General features: G+C 43.6%; 1 protein-coding gene across 2 annotated transcripts in view; it reads left to right on the forward strand.

Moving 5' to 3' along the window:
• LOC122558306 (polycystin-1-like protein 2) overlaps positions 1–26512 on the forward strand; it is a 148883-nt gene that overhangs the window by 39590 nt on the left and 82781 nt on the right. For both annotated transcript variants that reach the window (XM_087995772.1, XM_087995774.1), the window contains exons 11-17: positions 1399–1526; positions 1901–2021; positions 5206–5334; positions 5464–5692; positions 12748–12938; positions 15034–15264; positions 26188–26289. In XM_087995772.1, the coding sequence (XP_087851898.1) occupies positions 1399–1526; positions 1901–2021; positions 5206–5334; positions 5464–5692; positions 12748–12938; positions 15034–15264; positions 26188–26289 (1131 nt within the window). The remainder of the gene's footprint in view (positions 1–1398; positions 1527–1900; positions 2022–5205; positions 5335–5463; positions 5693–12747; positions 12939–15033; positions 15265–26187; positions 26290–26512) is intronic.

Consider the following 26512-nt stretch of genomic DNA (forward strand, 5'->3'; position numbering starts at 1 on the left):
ATTGTATGGAACACCTTCATTTTGTCTGCAGGAATAACTCTGACTTCCCAATTGCTTACCATTTCAATAAACCACCTTGCTGTCTTGCTAATATTTCTGTCCTGGGCCTACAGCAAGTTCCAATGAAGCACAATACAAACCTGAGGAGCAACACCTCATTTTCCACTTGGACATTTTACAGCCTCTAGGCCTTAATATCAAATTCTGCAACCGCAGAGCCTGACCTCTTCCTCAACGAATTCCGCTTTCTTCTCCTCAATGAATTCCACTGTCTCCTCCTCAACCCCCTCCCCACCCCAGTCAACAGCATGAGAAAAAATACCATTTTTGATTACTTTCAGCTCTGAAGAATAGTTGTATCAGAATCGAAACATACTCTGCTTCTCTCACCAGACTTGCTGCTAGACCTGCTGAGTTTCTCCAGTGTTTTTTGCTTTCTTAAATTAGGGTGAGTGTGTGTGGTTGTGTCTGGCAGGGGTTGAAAGGGGATGGTAGGGTTCCAAGCAAAGGCAGGGGGTGGCTCTAGTCAGGCAGAACCTTGCTGAAGTGTAACATTGAGGGAACTTTCAGAGGCACTGGCTAAAGCTTTCTAATCGACAGATTCACACGTGGTGTCAGAGAACTGGGACAATTCAACTTATACCCTTGTTCAAAACAAGTTGTTATGATAAAGTGAGTAATGACAGGCTAGTCAGTTTAGAAATCAACCTGTTACTCCACATCTCTGGAGCAGATGAGACTTGAACCATGTATGCTGTCTCAGGGGCAGGGATACTACCACTGCAACACACAAACACTTTTGAACAATCAACCTCCTGGTGCGGGGTATAGCTTTTAGAAATTACAATTCAAGCCAAAGCTCCTAGTCATTTGACCCAATTGTAGTTTGATTAAGGAAAGCCCTCAGGGATTTTAAAAGAGCAAATTGGGTTTCTCTAACTTGCTTGAGATTTTTGAGAGGGTTGATGAGGATAATGATAAAGTGCCATACAACAACTTTGTGAGCAAAGTCTAGAGCTCATGGAATAAGAGGAACAGTAACATATATGGCTGGATTTACATGCTGCTGAAGTTCTTGCCCAAACTCCCGCCCTCCTGGGGTTGGGGACTGTGCAGGGAGTTGTAGATAATTGAGAGGGACTCCAAAAAGCCCAGGGGCCCCATGAATGGAACCTAAATGACAGAAAGATGAAGCTTTTAAGTAGGCATCAATTGGGCCATTTAAAGCCAGCAGCAAAGATCAGTTTGGAGGGAAGACAACAGCTTGGCAGGCACATTATTTTAATGCTGTCCAATTCATTAATAGTAGCTTTAACATGATTTGAAGTTGTTAGAAAGATATTTCAAATGTTTGCTCTTACAAAATGCATTCATTATTACTTTTGATTTTGCATTCAGATGGCAAATATGTTTGATGTTCTCCTAACATCTATGGATAAAATATTTTCATCCCTTGAGAGTCAAATTCAGGAAGATGACCCTCCAACTGTTTTCCAGGCATCATCCTTCAGCATGGCATTAAAAAGGTAAAGAGCATGTCCCAGTAAGAGTGCTTCAAAGTAGCAATATTACATAACTGCATAACTCTAAAAGAGCTCCGTGTTTATATCTGTGATTATTAAAAGAAAAAGGAGATTCAGTAGAAATAAATGAAATTTGAGTCATGAAAAATTGTAAAATGGTGGATTTCTTGAATTACTGCTGAATATAAAATTGAACTAGCACTGGGTACAAACATTCTTACTGACATGGATAATGCTTTATTGAAGAGGTACCGTTACAGTCACAAAAGTAAATGATAGCCTTTTTATCAAGGACAACATCTTTCATTTTAATCGCTGCATAGATTTACCAGCTCATATAATGCAAGCTTTATAATTCTCTTTTGTTATTACTTCAGGTACGGTTCAAAGAACTTAAAAGGAAGCAGGATTGATACCTTAGAGACAAATTCATTTAGTTGCATTTTCCCAGATTCTATTGATCTGCAGAGTATTTCAGATAAACCAATTCAGTTAAGGGTAAGTATATGTTTACAGGCTATGTTCAATGAAACGTCTCGCTGGCAGTGAGTGTTTAATGATTTAGTCTTCTCTACTCAAGAGGTAATATGCTGTGGCTGTGTAAACATTCCTTATTTCTTTCTTGAAAGCATGCAACTTTCATCCTTATTAATGTACAGTAGGCAGGTTTCATGGACGGTGATTATTTTCAATGCTTCATTCAAATGGCTCTGGATCAGCAACTATGGTCTCAGTGTCATGTTGGATTTTTTTAAAGAGGGTTTTGCACCATGAGGTGAGCTGTTACTTACTGAGCTTGTCTCATTAACCACCTACCCCATCTCCATGGTGTCCTTCTCACCATTTTCCAGTCCTATCTTGACACACACAATTCCTGGAATAACCTGCCATTCCTGGGATAGGCTGAAATTGACTGGCATTCCTGGCTTGTTATAAAAGACCTCCATGTCAGGCACAGGGTTTCAACATCTCAGGACATGCTTCATTGGCACAGGTCACACACACCTCAAATCCTGGACCTTGGCATCTGACTTTTGACATCCTAAGAACCCTCATGGCACATCTGTGACCCACTTACGGAATATTTCTGCACTTCAGTGCTGTACTTCAGGACCCAACAATAACTATCCTTATAATGCTGGAGCAAGAGCATTGTCCTCAGGCATACCCACAGTTCATAGAGTGCACCAGGCTGTATCTCCAGACAGTGAATGACAGTCATTCACTGGTTCACTCCCTGAGCACAATGCCCTGACCAGTCTGTATCAACCTGCCTAGTCTTTGTTTTAAAAAAAGATTATATTTGCTAATCTACCTGTTTAGAAACATTATGACACATCTCTAGAGCAGGTGGGACTTCAATCCAGTGTCTCCTGGCTCAGAGTTAAGGTCTCTATCACTACACCATGACAGCCCTAACCTGCTTCATTCAAAATTGAAACAAGGTTTGACAGCTAATTGTCAGTCAGCATTTTCATAGCAGCATTCCCCATTGCAGCGCCTCTAACAATTCGAGTCCATTCCTTGCCAGTCAGGTCAATGAATCAAGTCTGTATATGACTGCCTGTATTTGTGGCACAGTGGTTGTGTCCCTATCTCTGATCCAGGAGGCCTGGATTCATGTCCTATTGACTATAGAGGTGTGTACTAACATCTCTGAACTAGTTGTTTAGAAATTATCAATGACTACCTGCTTATTCACATCACCTGTGTGTTGCTGTCTGTTCGTCTCTGGGTCCTTCTCTCGTATGCTCCTCTATGTGCTGCTGTCTGCCTGTCTCAGTTTCTCTTTTACCCTATCTAACATGCCAGTTTATTAATTGGTTTGTGAATCTAGCTCCATGGGAAGGGTGCAAAACATATAAAAGTACCCCCTACCATCAGAAGTAATCCCAAGATTACTGAGATTCACAGCAGTTTCGAACATAATTCTTCAACCTGTGTTGCAAGGTCTTCAACCTATTCATTTCTAATTTGATAATAGTGTGAAACATGGCTTGTAGCTTCCCTCATTTTTCAGAAGTTTTCCACCCATGTTGTAGCACTCTTCATCCTGACACTTCGGATGGTCTACAGGGCGTTCTGGTAAAATGCATGTTTCGCCAACATGAATTGGCTATAATGTGATTGACGAATTGTGGACACTATTTGGATAACGCTAACTTTCTACTGAACGGATATAGTGATCTTCTACATTGCGATTTTCTATCATAATTTCCCGTAGCATGATTTTCTATATCACAGGGTTGGAGAGGAATGCAACTGTCACATTATACCAGAACACTCTGTATAATGTTCTAGACTCCATGACTGAAAAGTAATCTATTTTATTCGTCAAATCTGAACCATTGCTTTCTTGGAATATCATCCTTTTATTCACACATCTCTGCATTAATTTTGTTTTAATTATGTATCTCAAGAACGTAAACATATCTTAGCTCACAGTGTTTTCCTGTCCTGAGTCCTCCTTTTCACAGTCAATTTTTTCCCTTCCATGATTTCCACATCTGAGAAATGCCCATTCCTTGCCATTTATTTTGGGTGTGTAGCCTGTTGATTTTCATATCAGCCATTTGCTCAGGCAATCCAACGTTTGATGTTTCAAGCACATCCAAGCCCCAGAAAAGATTGCACATTAAGATATCCCACATCAGAGGCTGTGTACTTGGGTTATGTGATACATTCCTTGTTCCAGGCCTACAAATCTTCCCCTGGTACATCAATGGTACATTTTTAAGAGTTTGTCTCCTGAGTTGTATATAACGAGATTGCCATACTGTGCCAAACAGTGTAGTACACATGTCGGATTGTTTATGTATAATCTAGAGTAGAAATCACTGTCGCTGATGTTATTTCATGTTTATACGTTGATAGTCACAGAATTGTCTCTTGTAGCTATGGAGTAAATAGAGGATATTGCTTGATGAAATCTGTGATGTGTAAAAACCAATTTGAATATCCATAATGATCAGTCATAAATCATTTACAGTAGGCTAGGCTTGGAAATATTCCATAGTTTGCACTTTATTTCAATTTATTTTGTTTGGATCATGCTTAAGAATAGTATTTGTCCTAGTCATAGAGTCATAGAGATGTACAGCATGGAAACAGACCCTTCAGTCCAACCTGTCCATGCCGACCAGATATCCCAACCCAATCTAGTCCCACCTGCCAGCACCCGGCCTTTTTCCCTCCAAACCCTTCCTATTCATATACCCATCCAAATGCCTCTTAAATGTTGCAATTGTACAAGCCTCCACCACATCCTCTGGCAGCTCATTCCATACACGTACCACCCTCTGCGTGAAAAAGTTGCCCCTTAGGTCTCTTTTATATCTTTCCCCTCTCACCCTAAACCTATACCCTCTAGTTCTGGACTCCCCAACCCCAGGGAAAAGACTTTGCCTATTTATCCTATCCAGCCCCTCATAATTTTGTAAACCTCTATAAGGTCACCCCTCAGCCTCCGACGCTCCAGGGAAAACAGCCACAGCCTGTTCAGCCTCTCCCTGTAGCTCAGATCCTCCAACCCTGGCAACATCCCTGTAAATCTTTTCTGAACCCTTTCAAGTTTCACAACATCTTTCCGATAGGAAGGAGACCAGATAACAGAGAATGCATAATCTGCTGGTAAGAAATTTCTGTGGATTTTAATTGTATTTTTTCCACAATGTTCCTTTAGATGGTCAATTTTAGAGACAGTCCTCTCACACGGAAAATGCAAAGGAATGTCAGTGGACCTTTGAGCAATATATCTTTATCTTCAAATGGATCAGAATTAAAAGTGATGAATTTGTTAGACCCCATTGAGGTAATTACAGGAAGTGACAAGCACATTGGAATTCTCATTTTTGTTTCATTTTTTATTTTATAAATTTACATTTTACTGTCTTTTGACATTGAAGTGTAACCAAATGTTGTCTTTTTTTTCATCTTGAAGATTTTACTGCCCAGATCGAACTCAACCCAACTCTTCCCAGCTACATATACCACAGCTATGAACCTAGTTTTCCATAGGTTCCATGTAACTGATCCAGAATCAGCCATTGTGATCTCTGTAGAAAGCAATCCAGTTACTTCAACACAACTGTACTTCAAACATGCTTCCAAGCCCAATGAGACACTATATGAGTTTGAAAAAAGCTTCTTTCCACGGAGCAGCACCAGCGGTAAGATAATAGATAGCAATTGATTTTGTTTCAATGAAGACCACGAATGCGAATATAATTCTGGGTGGTTGAGAACAGTTTCCCAAATTAAACTATTGGCAATCAAGATTGAGTGTCGTGTTCATAAAAGGCAGTATTGGAAGTTTAGAAAGATTGCGGAAAAAACAGAAAAGGAGTGAATAGGGTGTTAGGGAGGAAAATGGAGAGGGACAGGAAGATCAATATAGAAGAGGTTATGGAGAACAGAACAGAGTGAATGCTGGAGAGGACAGCAGACATAAAGTCAAGGAAGGCGAAGAGACCATTGGAGAACCTGTACAAGAAGGACGGATTGCACCTAAATTGGAAGGGGACTAACATACTGGCAGGGAAATTTGCTAGAACTGCTTGGGAGGATTTAAACTAGTAAGGTGGGGGGGTGGGGGGTAGGGGGGGTGGTGGTGGTTGGGACCCAGGGAGATAGTGAGGAAAGAGATCGATCAGAGACGGGTACAGCTGAGAACACAAGTGAGTGAAACAGTCAGGCCAGGCAGAGACAAGGTAGGACTAATAAATTAAACTGCATTTATTTCGATGCAAGGGGCCTAACAGGGAAGGCAGATGAACTCAGGGCATGGTTAGGAACATGGGACTGGGATATCATAGCAATTACAGAAACATGGCTCAGGGATGGGCAGGACTGGCAGCTTAATGTTCCACGATACAAATACTAGAGGAAGGATAGAAAGGGAGGCAAGAGAGGAGGGGGAGTGGCATTTTTGATAAGGGATAGCATTACAGCTGTGCTGAGGGAGGATATTCCTGGAAATACATCCAGGGGAAGTTATTTGCGTGGAACTGAGAAATAAGAAAGGGATGATCACCTTATTGGGATTGTATTATAGACCCCGCCCCCCGCAAATAGTCAGAGGGAAATTGAGAAACAAACTTGTAAGAGATCTCAGCTATCTGTAAGAATAATAGGGTAGTTATGGTAGGAGATTTTACCTTTCCAAAAGGTTTAGATGGAGAGGAATTTCTTAAGTGTGTACAAGACAATTTTCTGATTCAGTATGTGGACGTACCTACTAGAGAAGGTGCAAAACTTGACCTACTCTTGGAAAATAAGGCAGGGCAGGTGACTGAGGTGTCAGTGGGGAGCACTTTGGGGCCAGTGATCATAATTCTATTCGTTTTAAAATAGTGGTGGAAAAGGATAGACCAGATCTAAAAGTTGAAGTTCTAAATTGGTGAAAGGCCAATTTTGACGGTATCAGGCAAGAAATTTTGAAAGCTGATTGGAGGCAGGATGTAAAGGGATGGCTGGAAAATGGGAAGCCTTCAGAAATGAGATAACAAGAATCCAGAGAAAGTATATTCCTGTCAGGGTGAAAGGGAAGGCTGGTAGGTATAGGGAATGCTGGATGACTAAAGAAATTGAGGAGAAAGTGAGGTCTGCAGATGCTGGAGATCAGAGCTGGAAATGTGTTGCTGGAAAAGCGCAGCAGGTCAGGCAGCATCCAGGGAACAGGAGAATCGACGTTTCGGGCATAAGCCCTTCTTTGGGCATAAGCATTCCTGAAGAAGGGTTTATGCCCGAAACGTCGATTCTCCTGTTCCCTGGATGCTGCCTGACCTGCTGCGCTTTTCCAGCAACACATTTCCAGTAAAGAAATTGAGGGTTTGGTTAAGAAAAAGAAGGAAGCATATGTCAGGTATAGACAGGATAGATCGAGTGAATCCTTAGAAGAGTATAAAGGAAGTTGGAGTATACTTAAGAGGGAAATCAGGAGGGCAAAACGGGGACATGAGATAGCTTTGGCAAATAGAATTATGGAGAATCCAAAGGGTTTTTACAAATATATTAAGGACCAAAGGGTAACTAGGGAGAGAACAGGGCCTCTCAAAGATCAGCAAGGCTGCCTTTGTGTGGAGCCACAGAAATTCGGGGAGATACTAAATGAATGTTTTGCATCAGTATTTACTGTGGAAAAGATATGGAAGATATAGACTGTAGGGAAATAGATGGTGAACTCTTGCAAAATGTCTAGATTACAGAGGAGGAAGTGCTGGATGTCTTGAAACGGTTAAAGGTGGATAAATCCCCAAGGCCTGATCAGGTGTACCCGAGAACTCAGTGGGAAGCTAGAGAAGTGATTGCTGGGCCTCTTGCTGAGATATTTGCATCATCGATAGTCACAGGTGAGGTGCCGGAAGACTGGAGGTTGGCAAACGTGGTGACATTGTTTAAGAAGGGCGGTAAAGACAAGCCATGGAACTATAGACCAGTGAGCCTGACCTCGGTGGTGGGCAGGTTGTTGGAGGGAATCCTGAGGGACAGGATGTACATGTATTTGGAAAGGCAAGGACTGATACGGGATAGTCAACATGGCTTTGTTCGTGGGAAATCATGTCTCACAAACTTGATTGAGTTTTTTGAAGAAGTAACAAGGATGATTGATGAGGGCAGAGCAGTAGATGTGATCTATATGGACTTCAGTAAGGCGTTCAACAAGGTTCCCCATGGGAGACTGATTAGCAAGGTTAGATCTCATGGAATACAGGGAGAACTAGCCATTTGGATACAGAACTGGCTCAAAGGTGGTGGTGGTGATGGAGGGTTGTTTTTCAGACTGGAGGCCTGTGGCCAGTGCAGTGCCACAGGGTTCAGTGCTGAGCCCTCTACTTTTTGTCATTTACATAAATGATTTTGATGCGAGCATAAGAGGTACAGTTTGTAAGTTTGCAGATGACACCAAAATTGGAGGTGTAATGGACAGCGAAGAGGGTTACCTCAGATTTCAACAGGCTCTGGACCAGATGGGCCAATGGGCTGAGAAGTAGCAGATGGAGTTTAATTCAGATAAATGCGAGGTGCTGTATTTTGGGAAAGCAAATCATAGCAGAACTTATACAGTTAATGGTAAGGTCCTGGGCAGTGTTGCTTAATAAAGAGACTTTGGATTGCAGGTTCATAGCTCCTTGAAAGTGGAGTCGCAGGTAGACAGGATAGTGAAGAAGGCGTTTGGTATGCTTTCCTTTATTGGTCAGAGTATTGAGTACAGGAGTTGGGAGGTTATGTTGCGACTGTACAGGACATTGGTTCGGCCACTGTTGCAATATTACGTGCAATTTTGGTCTCCTTCCTATTGGAATGATGTTGTGAAACTTGAAAGGGTTCAGAAAAGATTTACTGGGATGTTGCGGGGTTGGAGGATCTGAGCTACAAGGAGAGGCTGAACAGGCTGGGGCTGTTTTCCCTGGAGCGTCGGAGGCTGAGGTTTATAGAGGTTTACAAAATTATGAAGGGCATGGATAGGGTAAATAGACAACATCTTTTTCCTGGGGTCGGGGAGTCCAGAACTAGAGGGCATAGGTTTAGGGTGAGAGGGGAAAGATATAAAGGAGACCTAAGGGGTAACTTTTTGACGTAAAGGGTGGTACGTGTATGGAATGAGCTGCCAGAGAAAGTGGTGGAGGCTGGTCCAATTGCAACTTTTAAGAGGCATTTGGATGGGTATATGAATAGGAAGGGTTTGGAGGGATATGGGCCAGGTTCTGGCAGGTGGGACTAGATTGGGTTGGTATATCTGGTAAGCATGGACGGGTTGGACTGAAGGGTCTAGAACATAGAACATAGAACAATACAGCACAGAACAGGCCCTTCGGCCCACGATGTTGTGCCGAACATTTGTTCTAGCTTAAGCACCCATCCATGTACCTATCCAATTGCCACTTAAAGGTCACCAAAGATTCTGACTCTACCACTCCCACAGGCAGCGCATTCCATGCCCCCACCACTCTCTGGGTAAAGAACCCACCCCTGAAATCTCCCCTGTACCTTCCACCCTTTACCTTAAATTTATGTCCCCTTGTAACACTCTGTTGTACCCGGGGAAAAAGTTTCTGACTGTCTACTCTATCTATTCCTCTGATCATCTTATAAACCTCTATCAAGTCACCCCTCATCCTTCGCCGTTCCAATGAGAAAAGGCCTAGCACCCTCAACCTATCCTCGTACGACCTATTCTCCATTCCAGGCAACATCCTGGTAAATCTTCTCTGCACCCTCTCCAAAGCTTCCACATCCTTCCTAAAGTGAGGCGACCAGAACTGCACACAGTACTCCAAATGTGGCCTAACCAAAGTCCTGTACAGTTGCAACATCACTTCACGACTCTTGAATTCAGTCCCTCTGCTAATGAACGCTAATACACCATAGGCCTTCTTACAAGCTCTATCCACCTGAGTGGCAACTTTCAAAGACCTATGAACATAGACCCCAAGATCCCTCTGTTCCTCCACCTCACTAAGTACCCTACCGTTAACCCTGTATTCCGCATTCTTATTTGTCTTTCCAAAATGGACAATCTCACACTTGGCAGGGTTGAACTCCATCTGCCACTCCTCAGCCCAGCTCTGCATCATATCCAAGTCCCTTTGCAGCCGACAAGAGCCCTCCTCACTATCCACAACTCCACCAATCTTCGTATCATCTGCAAATTTACTGACCCACCCTTCGACTCCCTCATCCAAGTCATTAATAAAAATTACGAACAGCAGAGGACCCAGAACTGATCCCTGCGGAACTCCACTTGTAACTGGGCTCCAGGCTGAATATTTACCATCTACCACCACTCTCTGACTTCGACCGGTTAGCCAGTTTTCTATCCAATTGGCCAAATTTCCCTCTATCCCATGCCTCCTGACTTTCCGCATAAGCCTACCATGGGGAACCTTATCAAATGCCTTACTAAAATCCATGTATACTACATCCACTGCTCTACCCTCATCCACATGCTTGGTCACCTCCTCAAAGAATTCAATCAGACTTGTAAGGCAAGACCTACCCTTCACAAATCCGTGCTGGCTGTCCCTAATCAAGCAGTGCCTTTCCAGATACTCATAAATCCTATCCCTCAGTACCCTTTCCATTACTTTACCTACCACCGAAGTAAGACTAACTGGCCTGTAATTCCCGGGGTTATCCCTATTCCCTTTTTGAACAGGGGCACAACATTCGCCACTCTCCAGTCTCCTTGTACCACCCCCATTGACAGTGAAGATGAAAAGATCATTGTCAACGGTTCTGCAATTTCCTCTCTTGCTTCCCACATAATCCTAGGATATATCCCATCAGGCCCGGGGGACTTGTCAATCCTCAAGTTGTTCAAAATGTCCAACACATCTTCCTTCCTAACATGTATCTCCTCTAGCTTACCAGTCCGTTTCACACTCTCCTCTTCAACAATACGGTTCCTCTCATTCGTAAATACTGAAGAAAAGTACTCATTCAAGACCTCTCCTATCTCTTCCGACTCAATATACAGTCTCTCACTATTATCCTTGATTGGACCTACCCTCGTTCTCGTCATGGTCTGTTTCCATGCTGTACATCTCTATGACTCTATAACAAGAATCCTGCAATGGACAACTCCCATCCAGACTTCCCAGAGCTTGTCCATCATCTACAAGGCACAAGTCAGGAGTGTGATGGACTCCTCCCCACTTTCCTGGATTGGTGCAGCTCTAGACAATACTTAAGAAGCGTGACACCATCCAGGACAAAACAGCTCACTTGATTGACATCAAATGCACAAGCATTCAGTCTCACCATTACTGATGCTCAATAGCAGCAATGGGTACTATCTACAAGATCTACAGCACCTTCCAACCCATGACCATCTATAAGAATACGGGCAGCAGATTTGTGGGAACACTACCACTCGCAGGCTCCCGTCCAAGCCACTGAACATCCTGAATTGGAAATATATTGCCATTCCTTCAGTGTTACTACCTTAAAATCCTGGAACTCCCTCCCTAAAGGCATTGAGGTATATGTACATCAGATGAACTGCAGCAGTTCAAGAGGCAATTCACTACCATCTTCTCAGGGGCAACTATGGATGGGCAATGTTGGCACAGCTCATATGCCATGCATGAAACAAGGAACCTCTTTCCGCTGGTATGATGATTTCAAACTAAAAGTCTAGATTTTATAGTCTGAAGACAATTAGGAAACAACCCAGGAGATAGGGTGAATAGTTTAATAATATAGCAGGTTCTTGTGTTCAAGAATGCATTGCCTGAAAGGTTGGTGGAGACAAACCAGTTTGCAAGGACTGTTCCCTTCGACAGTCCTTGGTTTACGCCACTCTCCCCACCAACACCCCCGCCCGAACCCCCAGGTACCTTCCCCTGCAACCAGAACAGATGCAAAACCTGCCAGCACACCACCTCCCTCACCTCCATCCAATGCCCCAAACAGCCCTTCCAGGTGAGACAGAGGTTCACCTGCCTCTCTTCCAACCTAGGTGCTCCTGATGTGGTCTTCTACATCAGGGAGACCAAACATAAACTTAGGGAATGGTTCACTGAGCATCATAACTGGGCCTGCAGGGGACGACTGGACCTCCCAGTCACTGTCCACTTCAACTTCCTTTCCCATTCCCTTTCTAACATGACCATCCTTAGCCTCCTCCATTGCCACCATGAGCCAAACCACAAATTGCAGGAACAACACCTCATCTTCCATCTATGCAGCCTACAGCGCGGAGGACTCAACATTGAGTTCTCCAATTTCAAATAACCTCCCTTCCCATCTCCTGACTCCCTTCCCAGCCTCTCCCCATCCTTTCCACTGCTCCCTGCCACCACCGGATTCATTCCTCCCATTGTCCAACCAGGTCATACCCTCTACCTGTCTTCACCTATCCCCACCTCACCACCCTGCCCCCACCATCCTCTTTATTTGCAGCTCCCCCCACACCAACTCCCAGGCCTGAAGAAGGGTTACACCCAAAACATTGACTTCTGCACCTCCTGACTTGCTGTCTTCTTCCAGCCTCCTGTCTGTCTACTTTGAAAGGATGATGGAAGCTGATTCTGTTCCAAAGAGCCTGAACAGGGACCATTGGATAAATGGCCTCTTTCTATGGTTCTACTTTCAGCGATTGTACTCTTGGATTCAGTGCTGTCTTTATGTACATGACATTTCTTTAAGTAGTTTGTTTTTAATTTTGGAATCTTACCTAATGATTAGAAATCATACATTTTTCATTATTTTATCTTTCTAGTTGAAGCCTACAGTTGTGTCATAACACCTGAAATGTTAATGGGCAGGAACGGTACTTATTATTTAGCAGTCAAGCCTCTCCAACAGTCAGCTGTTCCAGAGGCCAACATAACTTTCACGATAAGTACCATCAGTACTAAATGCTTATACTGGGATGAGATGCAGCATCGATGGTCAACCCATGGATGTAAGGTAAGGTGAAGGAAACTTCAACATTATAAAATTGACAACAGTCTTGTAAATGTGTTGATCAATTCTGTCCCGAGCAACAGATTGTGACTGTCAAAAGCATGGCTTATTCCAAGTAGTTTACTATTACAGATTTCCGTGCAGCATTAATTTAGCAAAATTATATATTATCATTCTTTCTGATTGCATCTTCACAGTGTTTCAGCCACTGTCCACCAGCAGCTGTCCTACAATAAAGGAAACAAATCATTGCTGAGAATAGAAAACAAAATTGCACTGAGTGAAATAAGCTGCATTGAATCTAAATTTATAAGGTGTTGTGGAACTGACTAACTCTAGAGCAGAATTTTTTGTTTTGCAAACCTTGTCAGAGTGTCAGTATTATATCACATGAAGCACTACATTAGGTTGCAGGCAAAATGGCAAAATGCAGGCACCTGAGGATTCCTATTGTGCTTTCACTGGAGACCAAATCCAATGAGATTTAGTCTAGTCAAGCTCTGAAGTGTGAATGGTGTATTAATTTAGACACAGATGCTTATAGATAGCTTGTAGCACATGAGAAAATGAAAGTATACTCACCAAAACAAGTGTGTACTTAGCTCCCAGTAGCTCTCTGCAAAACAACCAGGAATATAGAGGAATAAAACAGGCATCTTAACAAAAGGTCAAATGCAAACATTCCTACTCAATGACTTGGTTATTCAGCTCCCACTGAATGAACAAAGTGTCAATTACATTCTACTAGATGCCATTTGACAATATAATTTTAAATTAAAAATAAAGAAACCTATCTGTCTATCTGACTGCAATTGAGAGAGCTCCGCAGCTTCATGTGGGTAGAAAAATGGTGAATTTGCAACTTTACAACTACAACATTTAACTTCTGTAAAGTTCTCCAAGCTGCTCTCCATTTTCATCCATCACAAATTATAATTCCTTCAGAATGCTGCAACCTGAATCTTCACCTCCATAGCTCCAGTGCCAAGCTAGGTGACATTAAATGGTCATCTATTCTTTCTGCATCTGTTATTCCTGGTAATCTGCTGCAATCACACATGCTGGAAACTATTTCTGAAATCGGGTTACTTGCTGCCTGGACAACAGTGTCTACTTTTGAAACCATATACCATGTCTTCCAGAAATATCCCAGGTTCTGAGTCCAAGTGCCACCAATTTGCTTGGCTTAAAATTTGGAAGCATTACAGCTGTGTTTTGGACATTTGAAGTGACTTTAGAAGTCCAAAATGGCATCTGGAGCAGCCTCGCACACCTCTGGTTTGAGTTTTACTTGATAAAATATTTGCAAAGGCGTTAGTGCATTGTGGTATTCGCAGAAAATCTTTGAGCTCCCTCAGTCCCATGCTTTCTGAATCTGTGTCTTTGCTGGGTCTCAGTTGTGAAATGAAATCCAGCGTCTGCTTCAGCCACAGTGTACTCTATTGTGTTCTGCAGCCACTCCCAGCACAGTCAACACTGTTGTTGTGCAGCGCTTGTGTCAATGATCAGACGGCATAAGTTGGTGTGTTAACTGCTTTGAAAATCTCGTGTGTAGGTCAATTGCACCTTGCAATCCCATTTTATATTTCAAAAGGCTATTGAACTGGCCCCTGCAAAATCGTTCACTGACTCTGTCACAAATCTCTTGTAACTATTCTCCTCAGGTGTGCATTTCCGTCTCCTTTATCTATAATCGTACCTTCTTCCTCCAGCTCAAAATATGCTTGAACCTTTCCAACCTTTTAATCTGTTCAGAGCTGTTTTTCTGCCCAAGAGGAGACCTAAAAATATGCTAGCCAACATTGAAATACTGCTCAGTGATGAATACTGTATTGTCCTTCATTATTTCTTGGGATTCATCACAATTTCTGTTCTGGAGAAATTCAGACATGAAACACTGTAAATTAGGACAAATTTATATTTTCATAATTAAAACAGGGTTGACCTTTTGTGGATTATTGTTGAATTTGTAATTAATTGCAAGTCTTCAGTTCACGCTCAGAAGTCTACTCCAAAAAGTTCTACATGTTTTGACTTTAGAATTTGCTTTTCTTGCAGGGAAAGAATGATTCACATTTGTTCTTTCTTTATCATGTAGGTGGGTCCAAAATCAAATCTAAACAAAACCCAGTGTCTTTGCAACCATTTCAGTTTGTTTGCTACCTCTTTACTGGTCATGCCAAATACAGTGGATGTCATGGAAACTGTCAAGTTATTCTCTCAAATCAAAGACAACTCTGTAGTAGTCTCATTATTGGCTGCTGTTTTTGGAGTTTATATCATCTTAGTCATTTGGACTCGAATGAAAGATAGACAGGATTTAATGAAGGTGAGAAAACCTTTCATAAGATGCTGCAACTTTGAAATTTAATTTACTATCAGTTAGTTGAACTATTCTTTTTAAATAAAAGGTGTATTAATGCTTTTGTTGGAGTATTTTCAATTTTAAACCACATATATATCCAGATCATTCGAAAATACTATGAAGTTTCAAAATGATAGAAATGGCATGGTATGTTATAGTATTAACTTTTCTATTAAACTGGTGATGCAAATCAGCTTAATGTTAGCATATACTATATTATATGTAAACACAAGATTTACTAATCACCTCAGTGAACATAATATTGAATAGAGTGTTTATGTATTATGCAAATGGTTACATTGCAGTGTGTTGTTTAACGTCTACAAAAGCGAAAGATGCTAGGCTGTGTGTGCTGACACTGTGGAGTATGTGCAATGGACTTCAGTGAGATGTTTTCATGTCTCCTTTTGATTGTGAGTCTTGAAAAGGGTCTACGTGGACCCTGTTTTAATTAGCCAGATGTCAGCAGACACTTACTTTGCACCATAGAGTGTTACAAGATTTTCAAGCCATCAGTTACTTATATTAAGTGTTTCTTTTAAACTGCAGCACTATTTTCTGGGCGATGAACTCTGTTGGTGTTAACATTGAATCATAGAATGCATGCAGCACAAAAGGAATGCATTCAGCCTGTTGTATCTGTACTGGCTCTCTGCAGGAGCAACTCAATTTGTCCCACTCCTAGCCCTTTCCCATGGCCTGGTCACCATGTTTACATTTTTGTATGGTTATCCAATTTCCTTTTGGTAGCTGCCTTACACCCTTCGGCAGTGCAGTTCAGATCTTAACTACTTTCTGTACAAAAAAATCATTTTTTCCTCAAATTGACTTTGGAGCCCCTGTGACTTTGAAAACTGACATCAAAACCCTTGTTTATCTTCTCTTTGAGGTGTATGATGCCAGTTTCCCCAATCTATCCACATAACTGGAGTGCCTCATGCCTGGGATCATTTGTGTAAATCTTTTCTGCACTTTCTCGGTGAAGTCTTCACATTCCTTCCTAAGACAGAGTGCTGAGAATTAGTCACAATGGGCTGAGTTTTCCCATTTTTTTGGCTACGTGTTATTTTGGGGCAGTCTCACGTAGAGTCTCCCTCATGGCTCATCGACACTTTTCTCATGCAGTCTTCTGTTGCTCATCTTATTTATGATGGGTGTGGGCTCCATGGTGCCCTTCTTGCACAATCATGTGGTAGCAGAAATGGAAGTGCTCACTGGTGTCAGGACCTCACTCAATTCCTGCCCTTGGAACATATAAACCCCAGCTGCACATCAATTCAAACGTTGCAAGCCAGACACTGTCCTTCATACCCTACTGCTTCAGCGTTTTTGTCACGAGATGTCCCAGAAAGGAATGTTAGCACCCAGCTTTGCAGAAAGAGACCTGGAGGTCATGGTGGATGGTGTGCAGGAGGAGGAGTCCATTCGCATCAGACTTTGCCAGTCTGGCATGAGATTGCAGCCCTGGGAAGAGCTATTTCATAGACAAACTGTTATGACCAGCAGAGCTGCAAGAAGATCAGTGATCTTTTCTGAAATACAAGGATAGTGCCACCATTGTCTGTCTAATACCTTATCCTCAGTCTCATCACAACTGCACCCACCTCCCTCCAAGGCTCACGATCTACCAATCTCACTATTACATGCAGTTTCTCCACTTAACAGCTCTCACTCAGCTCAACCACAAGCTACAAACATAGCCTCTTGCTGAGATAATTGTATCATCAATCGTCACAGGTGAGGTGCCGGAAGACTGGAGGTTGGCAAACGTGGTGCCACTGTTTAAGAAGGGCGGTAAGGACAAGCCAGGGAACTATAGACCAGTGAGCCTGACCTCGGTGGTGGGTAAGTTGTTGGAGGGAATCCTGAGGGACAGAATGCACATGTATTTGGAAAGGCAAGGACTGATTAGGGATAGTCAACATGGTTTTGTGCATGGGAAATCATGTCTCACAAACTTGATTGAGTTTTTTGAAGAAGTAATAAAGAGGATTGATGAGGGCAGAGCTGTAGATGGGATCTATATGGACTTCAGTAAGGCGTTCGACAAGGTTCCCCATGGGAGATTGATTAGCGAGGTTAGATCTCACAGAATACAGGGAGAACTAGCCATTTGGATACAGAACTGGCTCAAAGGTAGAAGACAGAGGGTGGTGGTAGAGGGTTGTTTTTCAAACTGGGGGCCTGTGGCCAGTGGAGTGCCACAAGGATCGGTGCTGGGTCCTCTACTTTTTGTCATTTACATAAATGATTTGGATGCGAGCACAAGAGGTACAGTTAGTAAATTTGTAGATGACACCAAAATTGGAGGTGTAGTGGACAGCGAAGAGGGTTACCTCAGATTACAACAGGATCTTGACCAGATGGGCCAATGGGCTGAGAAGTGGCAGATGGAGTTTAATTCAGATAAATGCGAGGTGCTGCATTTTGGGAAAGCAAATCTTAGCAGGACTTATCCACGGAATGGTAAGGTCCTAGGGAGTGTTGCTGAACAAAGAGACCTTGGAGTGCAGGTTCATAGCTCCTTGAAAGTGGAGTCGCAGGTAGATAGGATAGTGAAGAAGGCGTTTGGTATGCTTTCCTTTATTGGTCAGAGTGTTGAGTACAGGAGTTGTGAGGTCATGTTGCGGCTGTACAGGACGTTGGTTGGAATATTGCGTGCAATTCTTTCCCTGGAGCGTCGGAGGCTGAGGGGTGACCTTATAGAGGTTTACAAAATTATGAGGGGCATGGTCAGGATAAATAGACAAAGTCTTTTCCCTGGGGTTGGGGAGTCCAGAACTAGAGGTCATAGGTTTAGGGTGAGAGGGGAAAGATATAAAAGAGACCTAAGGGGCAACTTTTTCACGCAGAGGGTGGTACGTTTATGGAATGAGCTGCCAGAGGAAGTGGTGGGGGTTGGTCCAATTGTAACATTGAAGAGGCATTTGGATGGGTATATGAATAGGAAGGGTTTGGAGGAATATGGGCTGGGTGCTGGCAGGTGGGACTAGATTGGGTTGGGATATCTGGTCGGCATGGACAGGTTGGACCGAAGGGTCTGTTTCCATGCTGTACATCTCTATGACTCTCTGACTTCCTGCCGACTGCACATCATACTGTCTGTAGGAAAACCGACGTTTGAGCAAAAGCCCTTCATCAGAGAGCTTTTGTCCAATATGTCAATTTTCCTGCTCCTTGGATGCTGCCTGACCTGCTGTGCTTTTCCAGCACCACACTCTTGACTCTAATCTCCAGCATCTGCAGTATTCACTTTTGCCTAGTTGATTTTAACCCCACTGCGAATCCTCTTCCAAGGATTCCTACCTTTAAGAAATTCTCTCTCTACAAGGATCTCAGTGAGTTTTTCTCTCACTGCAACCTTTAGGTCATCTCCTCTGCTCTGAAGCTCTGCAGCCACATTCTGAAACAGACTCGCTATTACAACCACATCTCCTTCCTCAGTGCCAAATTCATGATGAAGGGCTTTTGCCCAAAATGTCGATTTTCCTGCTCCTCGAATGCTGCCTGACCTGCTGTGTTTTTCCAGCACCATACTGTTGACTCTAATTTCCAGCATCTGCAATACTCATTTTTTCCGTCATACTGTCTGATCCTAGTTCTTATTTACTCACTCACTTGGGGTGCCTCAGCCCATAGAGTCATAGAGATGTACAGCATGGAAACAGACTCTTCGGTCCAACCCATCCATGCTGACCAGATAACCCAATCCAATCTAGTCCCACCTGCCAGCACCCAGCCCATATCCCTCCAAACCCTTTCTATTCATATACCCATCCAAATGCCTCTTCAATGTTGCAATTGGACCAGCCTCCACCACTTCCTCTGGCAGCTCATTCCATACACGTACCACCCTCTGCGTGAAAACGTTGCCCCTTAGGTCTCTTTTATATCTTTCCCCTCTCACCCTAAGCCTATGCCCTCTAGTTCTGGACTCCCTGACCCCAGGGAAAAGACTGAATCTATTTATCCTATCCATGCCCCACATCTCCTGCTCCATTACGGTTGCTAACATTCCTTTCAGTTACTTTCATCTCATTCAATGTCTTCTTTTCTGTCATCATCTTTTCATTCTATTCAGAGAGGTACCATGTTCAATGTCCTCATTGTCCTCCTCAGAATACTGCTGCCACTCTCCCTGCTCCTCAGCATCCATGGTATGCTCTCTCTTTCTCTCTCTCTTTTTGTCTGCTCCAGTTGTGTAGGGGCACAGCATGTCAGGATTGTACCTTGTCTGGAACATACTGCAAAGCCCTATCAGAGCAATCCAAACATCTGGCCGTCATCTTCAGGAGCCCTCTTGTCTTTTCCACAATGGCCCTGGTGAAAACTGTGCTGCATTGTATCTGTATTCATAGAATCATAGAATCCCTACAGTGTGGAAACAGGCCATTTTGTACCAACAAGTCCACACCAACCCTCCAAAGAGTATCCTACCCAGACCAAATCACTGATCCTATTATTCTACATGTCCCCTGACTAATACATCTAACCTACACATCCCTGAACACTATGAGCAATTTAACATGGCCAATTCACTCAACCTGTACATCTTTGGACTCTACCTCAGTCAGTGAGCTCCATAAAGGAGCCAGAAACCAGGTTTGGAGAGGTCTCCCAGCAGCCATGCACATGTGGTATTCAACCCTTGGAATGAGGCAGGAACTTGTGAGTTATCAAGAATATAGACATCATAGCATCTTCCAAGATATGGCAATCCCCTCAGCTTTTGCGCTGTCCACATTCAGGTTTAAAGGCTAATATCCCCTAATTTCCCCTTCAACCCCTGGCCTACCACATTGCCGTGCTGACCATAATGATCCACTGTTCCCCACCCTAATCCCCACTCCCACCATTGAAGCCAGGGTAGTGGTGTCTTTGAAAACCTCCTCTTCCCCACTCTACTCCAGGTCCTTCAATTTAGTATAAGAGCTGACCCATAGATTTGGAATTGAACCCTTCAGTGTCATTCACCCATTAGCCACGCAACCTAATTCAGCTCATCACCAGACTTGGCTTCCCTACTTTCTGCTTCCTTGCATGGACTGGCCCCTGATCAACCCAAACCTCAGGACGAAGCACAGCTCAGCCCTCTGAGTGATGTCTCTACAGCCAACAGATTGATTGAAGCTGACCTGTAGAACCGGGTCTCAAACCCCACACTGGAAGGACACTGAGCCCTTGACCTTGATCGCAAGAAGCACCTGACTGTCTGAGACCACCTCTTTGGACTGGGATCAGAGAGTGTCTTTTATTGAGTATGATGACAGTTACTTACTGACAATAATCCCCTTTTTCTACACTAGCGATAACCATGACAAGCTGGTCTGTCTGCTTTACAAGTTAAGGTAAGACAGAGATGCTGTGAACAGCCAAGTGCAAAGTAAGTGCCAAGGAAGCAAGTTAAAAGCCATAGAATACATCCTGTGTAGATGTAAGAGATGGATGTGTCATCTGGCAGGAGCATTACAATATAAGGTGTCAGTGAACAGTGAGGAAGTCTAAAGTATGTTTTAAATTGCTCCAAGATCAGCCATGAGGATGTGGTGAGGTTAGGTGCTTTGCCAGTGTCAACCTCTGTTGACAAAAGGTGGAGGCAGTTGCTTCCCATAAAGATGATGGTGAATGCAGCTTCTGCTTAGTAACCGCTCTGACTTTCCTGTTGGCAACTAGGGCCATCCGATTTCTTGCCAATGCTTGTGAGCTGTGTGGAAAGAAGACGAGATGAGCTATTAATGTGATATAAATGCATGAAAATAAGGTGATTACCATTTATTAGTGAGATTCTAAACTCAATGTTAAAACCTGAAGGGGAAAAAATGCAGCTTTTTTCTTAACATCGACAATCAGATTTATTCATTCTCACCGTGTTTTCCCAAATTACTCAACATTGCCCACATTGCACCAGGGCTGGGAAAATTCCACCCAATATTCGAGTTTGTGCTGAGCCAGTGCTTTAGAAAACCATCATAGCTTCCTTATGTTTGTTCTCAATGTATGTATTTTAAAAAAAACACGATTCCAAACCCCTCTTTAGCCACTTTCTCAACAGAGACCATAAGACATAGGAGCAGAAATAAGACCATTCAGACCATTCAATCATGGCTGATGTGTTTCACATACCCATTCTCCCGCTTTCTCCCCGTAACCCTTGATTCCCTTTGATACTCAAGAACATGTCTATCTCCGTCTTAAATATACTTAATGACCTAGCCTCCACAGCCTCTGCTACAACCTTCTATGATTGTGCACATGTAGAACCAATCACTTTATTCCTGAACTGCCTTTAGAATGTGCACTTTATTTTGGAATTGCCTCTTGATTGATTGATTTATTGTTTTCACATGTGCCGGGATACAGTGAAATGTGTTGTTTTGCAAACTATGCAGGCATACAAAGTGTATCAGGGTAGCAGAGCAGAGTGTAGAATATAGTGTTGCAGCCACAAAGAAGGTGCAGAGAGAGAGAGAAAGAGGTCACCGCCGCATTGTTTGGTGCTCATAGAACATAGAACATAGAACATAGAAGAATACAGCGCAGTACAGGCCCTTGGGCCCTCGATGTTGCGCCGATCCAAGCCCACCTAAACTACACTAACCCACTATCCTCCATATACCTATCCAATGCCCTCTTAAATGCCCATAAAGAGGGAGAGTCCACCACTGTTACTGGCAGGGCATTCCATGAACTAACGACTCGCTGAGTGAAGAACCTACCCCTAACATCAGTCCTATATCTACCCCCCCTTAATTTAAAGCTATGCCCCCTTGTAATACCCGACTCAATACGCGGGAAAAGGTTCATACTGTCGACCCTATCTAACCCCCTAATCATCTTGTACACCTCAATCAAGTCACCCCTAAACCTTCTTTTCTCTAGTGAAAACAGCCCCAAGTGCCTCAGTCTTTCCTCATACGATTTTCCTACCATACCAGGCAACATCCTGGTAAACCTCCTCTGCACCCGTTCCAATGCCTCCACATCCTTCCTAAAGTATGGCGACCAAAACTGCACACAATATTCCAGATGCGGCCGTACCAGAGTCTTATACAACTGCATCATGACCTCAGGACTCCGGAACTCAATTCCTCTACCAATAAAAGCCATTACGCCATATGCCTTCCTCACCGCACTATTTACCTGGGTGGCAACTTTCAGAGATCTGTGTACATGGACACCAAGATCCCTCTGCTCATCCACACTACCAAGTATCCGACCATTAGCCCAGTACCCCATCTTCTTGTTATTCTTCCCAAAGTGAATCACCTCGCACTTAGCTACATTGAATTCCATCTGCCACCTTTCTGCCCAGCTCTGCAGCTTCTCTATATCCTGCTGTAACCTGCCACATGCTTCCTCACTGTCAACAACTCCTCCGACTTTCGTATCATCCGCAAACTTGCTCACCCAACCTTCTAACCCCTCTTCCAGGTCATTTATAAAAATGACAAACAGCAATGGTCCCAAAACAGATCCTTGCGGAACACCGCTAGTGACGGCACTCCATGAAGAAACTTTGCCATCAACTACTACCCTCTGTCTTCTTCCATCCAGCCAATTCCTAATCCAAACCTCCAACTCACCCTCAATGCCATATCTCCGTATTTTCTGCAGTAGCCTACCATGGGGAACCTTATCAAACGCCTTACTAAAATCCATATATACCACATCTACCGCTTTCCCCTCATCAACCTCCTTCGTCACCTTTTCAAAGAATTCAATAAGGTTTGTGAGGCACGACCTGCCCTTCACAAAACCATGCTGACTATCCTTGATCACATTATTCCTATCTAGATGTGCATAAATCCTATCCCTTACAATTCTCTCTAAGACTTTGCCCACAACAGAAGTGAGACTCACCGGCCTATAGTTACTAGGGCTATCCCTACTCCCCTTTTTGAACAAGGGAACCACATTTGCTATCCTCCAGTCTTCTGGGACTACTCCTGTAGACAAAGAGGACATAAAAATCAAGGCCAATGGCTCTGCAATCTCCTCCCTTGCTTCCCAGAGAATCCTAGGATAAATGCCATCAGGCCCAGGGGACTTATCTATTTTCACCTTTTCCAGGATTTCCAACACCTCTTCTCTACATACCTCAAAGCCATCCATTCTACTTATTTGTGCCTTAGTATTCTCATCGACAACAATGCCCTGTTCCTGAGTGAATACTGAAGAAAAGTATTCATTCAGTGTCTCCCCAATCTCTTCCGCCTCCACACGCAACTTCCCCCTACTATCCTTGACTGGACCTATTCCTACCCTAGTCATTCTTTTATTCCTAACATACCTATAGAAAGCCTTAGGGTTTTCCCTAATCCTATCTACTAAGGACCTTTCATGTCCCCTCCTTGCTGCTTTTAGCTCTCTCTTCAGGTCCTTCCTGGCTACCCTATAACTCTCAATCGCCCCAATTGAACCTTCACGTCTCATCTTGAGATAGGCCGCCCTCTTCCATTTAACAAGGGATTCCAATTCCTTATTAAACCACGGCTCCCTCGCACGACCCTTTCCTTCCTGCCTGACAGGTACATAATTATCAAGGACACTCAATAGTTGCCCCTTGAACAAGTTCCACATATCATTTACACTCTTGCCTTGGAGTCTACTTTTCCAAGCCACACATCCTAAGTCATGCCTCACCGCATCATAATTTCCCTTACCCCAGCTATAATTCTTGCCCTGTAGTACACACTTATCCCTCTCCATCACGAGAGTAAAAATCACCGAATTATGGTCACTATCCCCAAAGTGCTCACCTACCTCTAATTCTAACACCTGGCCTGGTTCGTTACCCAGAACCAAATCCAGTATGGCCTCACCTCTTGTTGGCCTGTCTACATATTGTGTCAGGAAACTCTCCTGCACACATTGAACAAACACTGACCCATCTAACGAACTTGAGCTATAGCTTTCCCAATCAATATCAGGAAAGTTAAAGTCCCCCATAACAACCACCCTATTACTGTCACTCATCTCCTGAATCACCTTCCCAATCCTTTCTTCAATGATTCTAGGACTATTAGGAGGCCTGTAAAAGACTCCTAACAGGGTGACCTCACCTTTCCTATTCCTAACCTCAGCCCAAACTACCTCAGATGGCAAGTCCTCATCCATCGTCCTTTCCACCGCTGTAATACTATCTTTGACAAGCAATGCCACACCTCCCCCTCTTTTACCCCCACCTCTGACCCTACTAAAACATTTAAATCCCGGAACCTGCAACAGCCAATCCTGTCCCTGTTCTAGCCATGTCTCCGTAATAGCCACAACATCGAAGTCCCAGGTACCAACCAACGCTGCAAGTTCACCTACCTTATTTCGTATACTTCTTGCATTGAAGTATACACACTTCAAGCCACTTCCCTGTTTACAGGCACCCTCCTTGGAAATTGATGCCATGTTCCTCACCTCCCTACACTCCAGGCCCTGCACCCTGAAGCTACAATCTGGGTTCCCATGCCCCTGCCGAGTTAGTTTAAACCCCCCCCAAGAGCACTAGCAAACCTCCCCCCAAGGATACTGGTTCCCCTCAGGTTCAGGTGTAGACCATCCTGTTTATAGAGGTCCCACCGTCCCCAGAAAGAACCCCAGTTATCCAAAAACTGGAACCCCTCCCTCCTGCACCATCCCTGAAGCCACGCATTTAATTGTTCTCTCTCCCTATTCCTCGAATCTCTATCACGTGGCACGGGTAACAAACCAGAGACAACAACTCTGTTTGTTCTAACTCCAAGCTTCCAACCTAGCTCCCTGAAAGCCTGTCTAACATCCTCAGCACTCCTCCTACCTATGTCGTTGGTGCCAATGTGGACCACGACTTCGGGTTGCTCCCCCTCCCCCTCCAGGACCCGGAAAACACGATCAGAGACATCACGTACCCTTGCACCTGGGAGGCAACATACCAAACGTGAGTCTCTCTCGTTCCCACAAAACCGCCTATCTGTGCCACGAACTATCGAGTCCCCAATTACTACTGCTCTGCTCTTCTTCACCCTTCCCTTCTGAGTAACGGGGACAGGCTCCGTGCCAGAGACCTGAGCCCCGTTACTTACCCCTGGTAAGTCATCCCCCCCACAAGTATCCAAAACGGTATACTTGTTCTTGAGGGGAATGGCCGCAGGAGGTCCCTGCACTGGCTGCTTCCTCCCAGTCCCCCTCACTGTAACCCATCTATCTGCCATCTTTGGAGTTACTACTTCCCTATAACTCTGATCTATGACCCCCTCTGCCTCCCGAATGATCCTAAGTTCATCCAACTCCAGCTCCAGTTCCCTAACACGGTCTTGGAGGAGCTGGAGATGGGTGCACTTCCTGCTTTTAAAGGGGGAAAAAACTAACCCAGCTAAGCTTACACTAACTGCTTCCGGGTCTCGGCTGCCCCTCTGCTTGCCGTCACTTCCTCTGCTGCTCCCGCTCTTTCTGTGAAGGAGAGAGAAAACAAAACACCGATGCCCGCTACAGGTAAGTAATTTTGAAAAAAACTCTTACCTTAGCTGTAGTCTCCCGGGTTCACCTCAACTCGGCCGCTGCTCCCACTCAAATGACCGTTGATCCCTCAATCACAGGCTGCTTCTCTTCTGCATTTGTTGCTGATAGGTTCACCAGTGAAGCACAGGAGAGAGTCAGCTTGTGATTAGAGAAGCAGCTCCTTACAGATTTGTCACTGCTACTTACCTGCATGCAAAAGAGTCTTTTCCACAGACTGTAGAGAGAGGTGCATGGTCAGATTTTGGGCTGACCATGTTGGGAACAACAACCAGATCATCAACCATTGCACAACCAGTTAATGCTCAAAAATATTACATTCAAATTTTTATTAAAATCTTAAAATTGTTGTTTAGTAGTAATTGCATTGTATCATCTTAAAATTTGTCTTTCATTTAGGTGAAGAAAACTGTGCTTGCAGATAATGATCCATTTGCCAAATACCATTACTTGGTAAAAGTCTTCACAGGTCATCGAAGAGGAGCAGGCACTACATCTAAGGTCTGGAAAATGAAAATACAGGCAAATACTATAGAAATTAATTAAATTGAAATATTAATAGAGTAATTGGGGCTTCAAGACAATCTGCAGAAATCACGGAAGGAATAAAACAGTTAATTAAATGTTATAATCAGAGTGTAATACATTTTTCATTAATTGCAGTTACTGATATAACTAGTCGAAGAGTCATAAATTTTTGACTTATTTCTTGAATTTGGACAAT

The sequence above is a fragment of the Chiloscyllium plagiosum genome, unplaced genomic scaffold, assembly GCF_037043375.1.
Source record: "Chiloscyllium plagiosum isolate Xiang-an unplaced genomic scaffold, Cpla_swu_hap1 HiC_scaffold_17, whole genome shotgun sequence".
In the NCBI taxonomy this organism is placed as follows: domain Eukaryota; kingdom Metazoa; phylum Chordata; class Chondrichthyes; order Orectolobiformes; family Hemiscylliidae; genus Chiloscyllium; species Chiloscyllium plagiosum.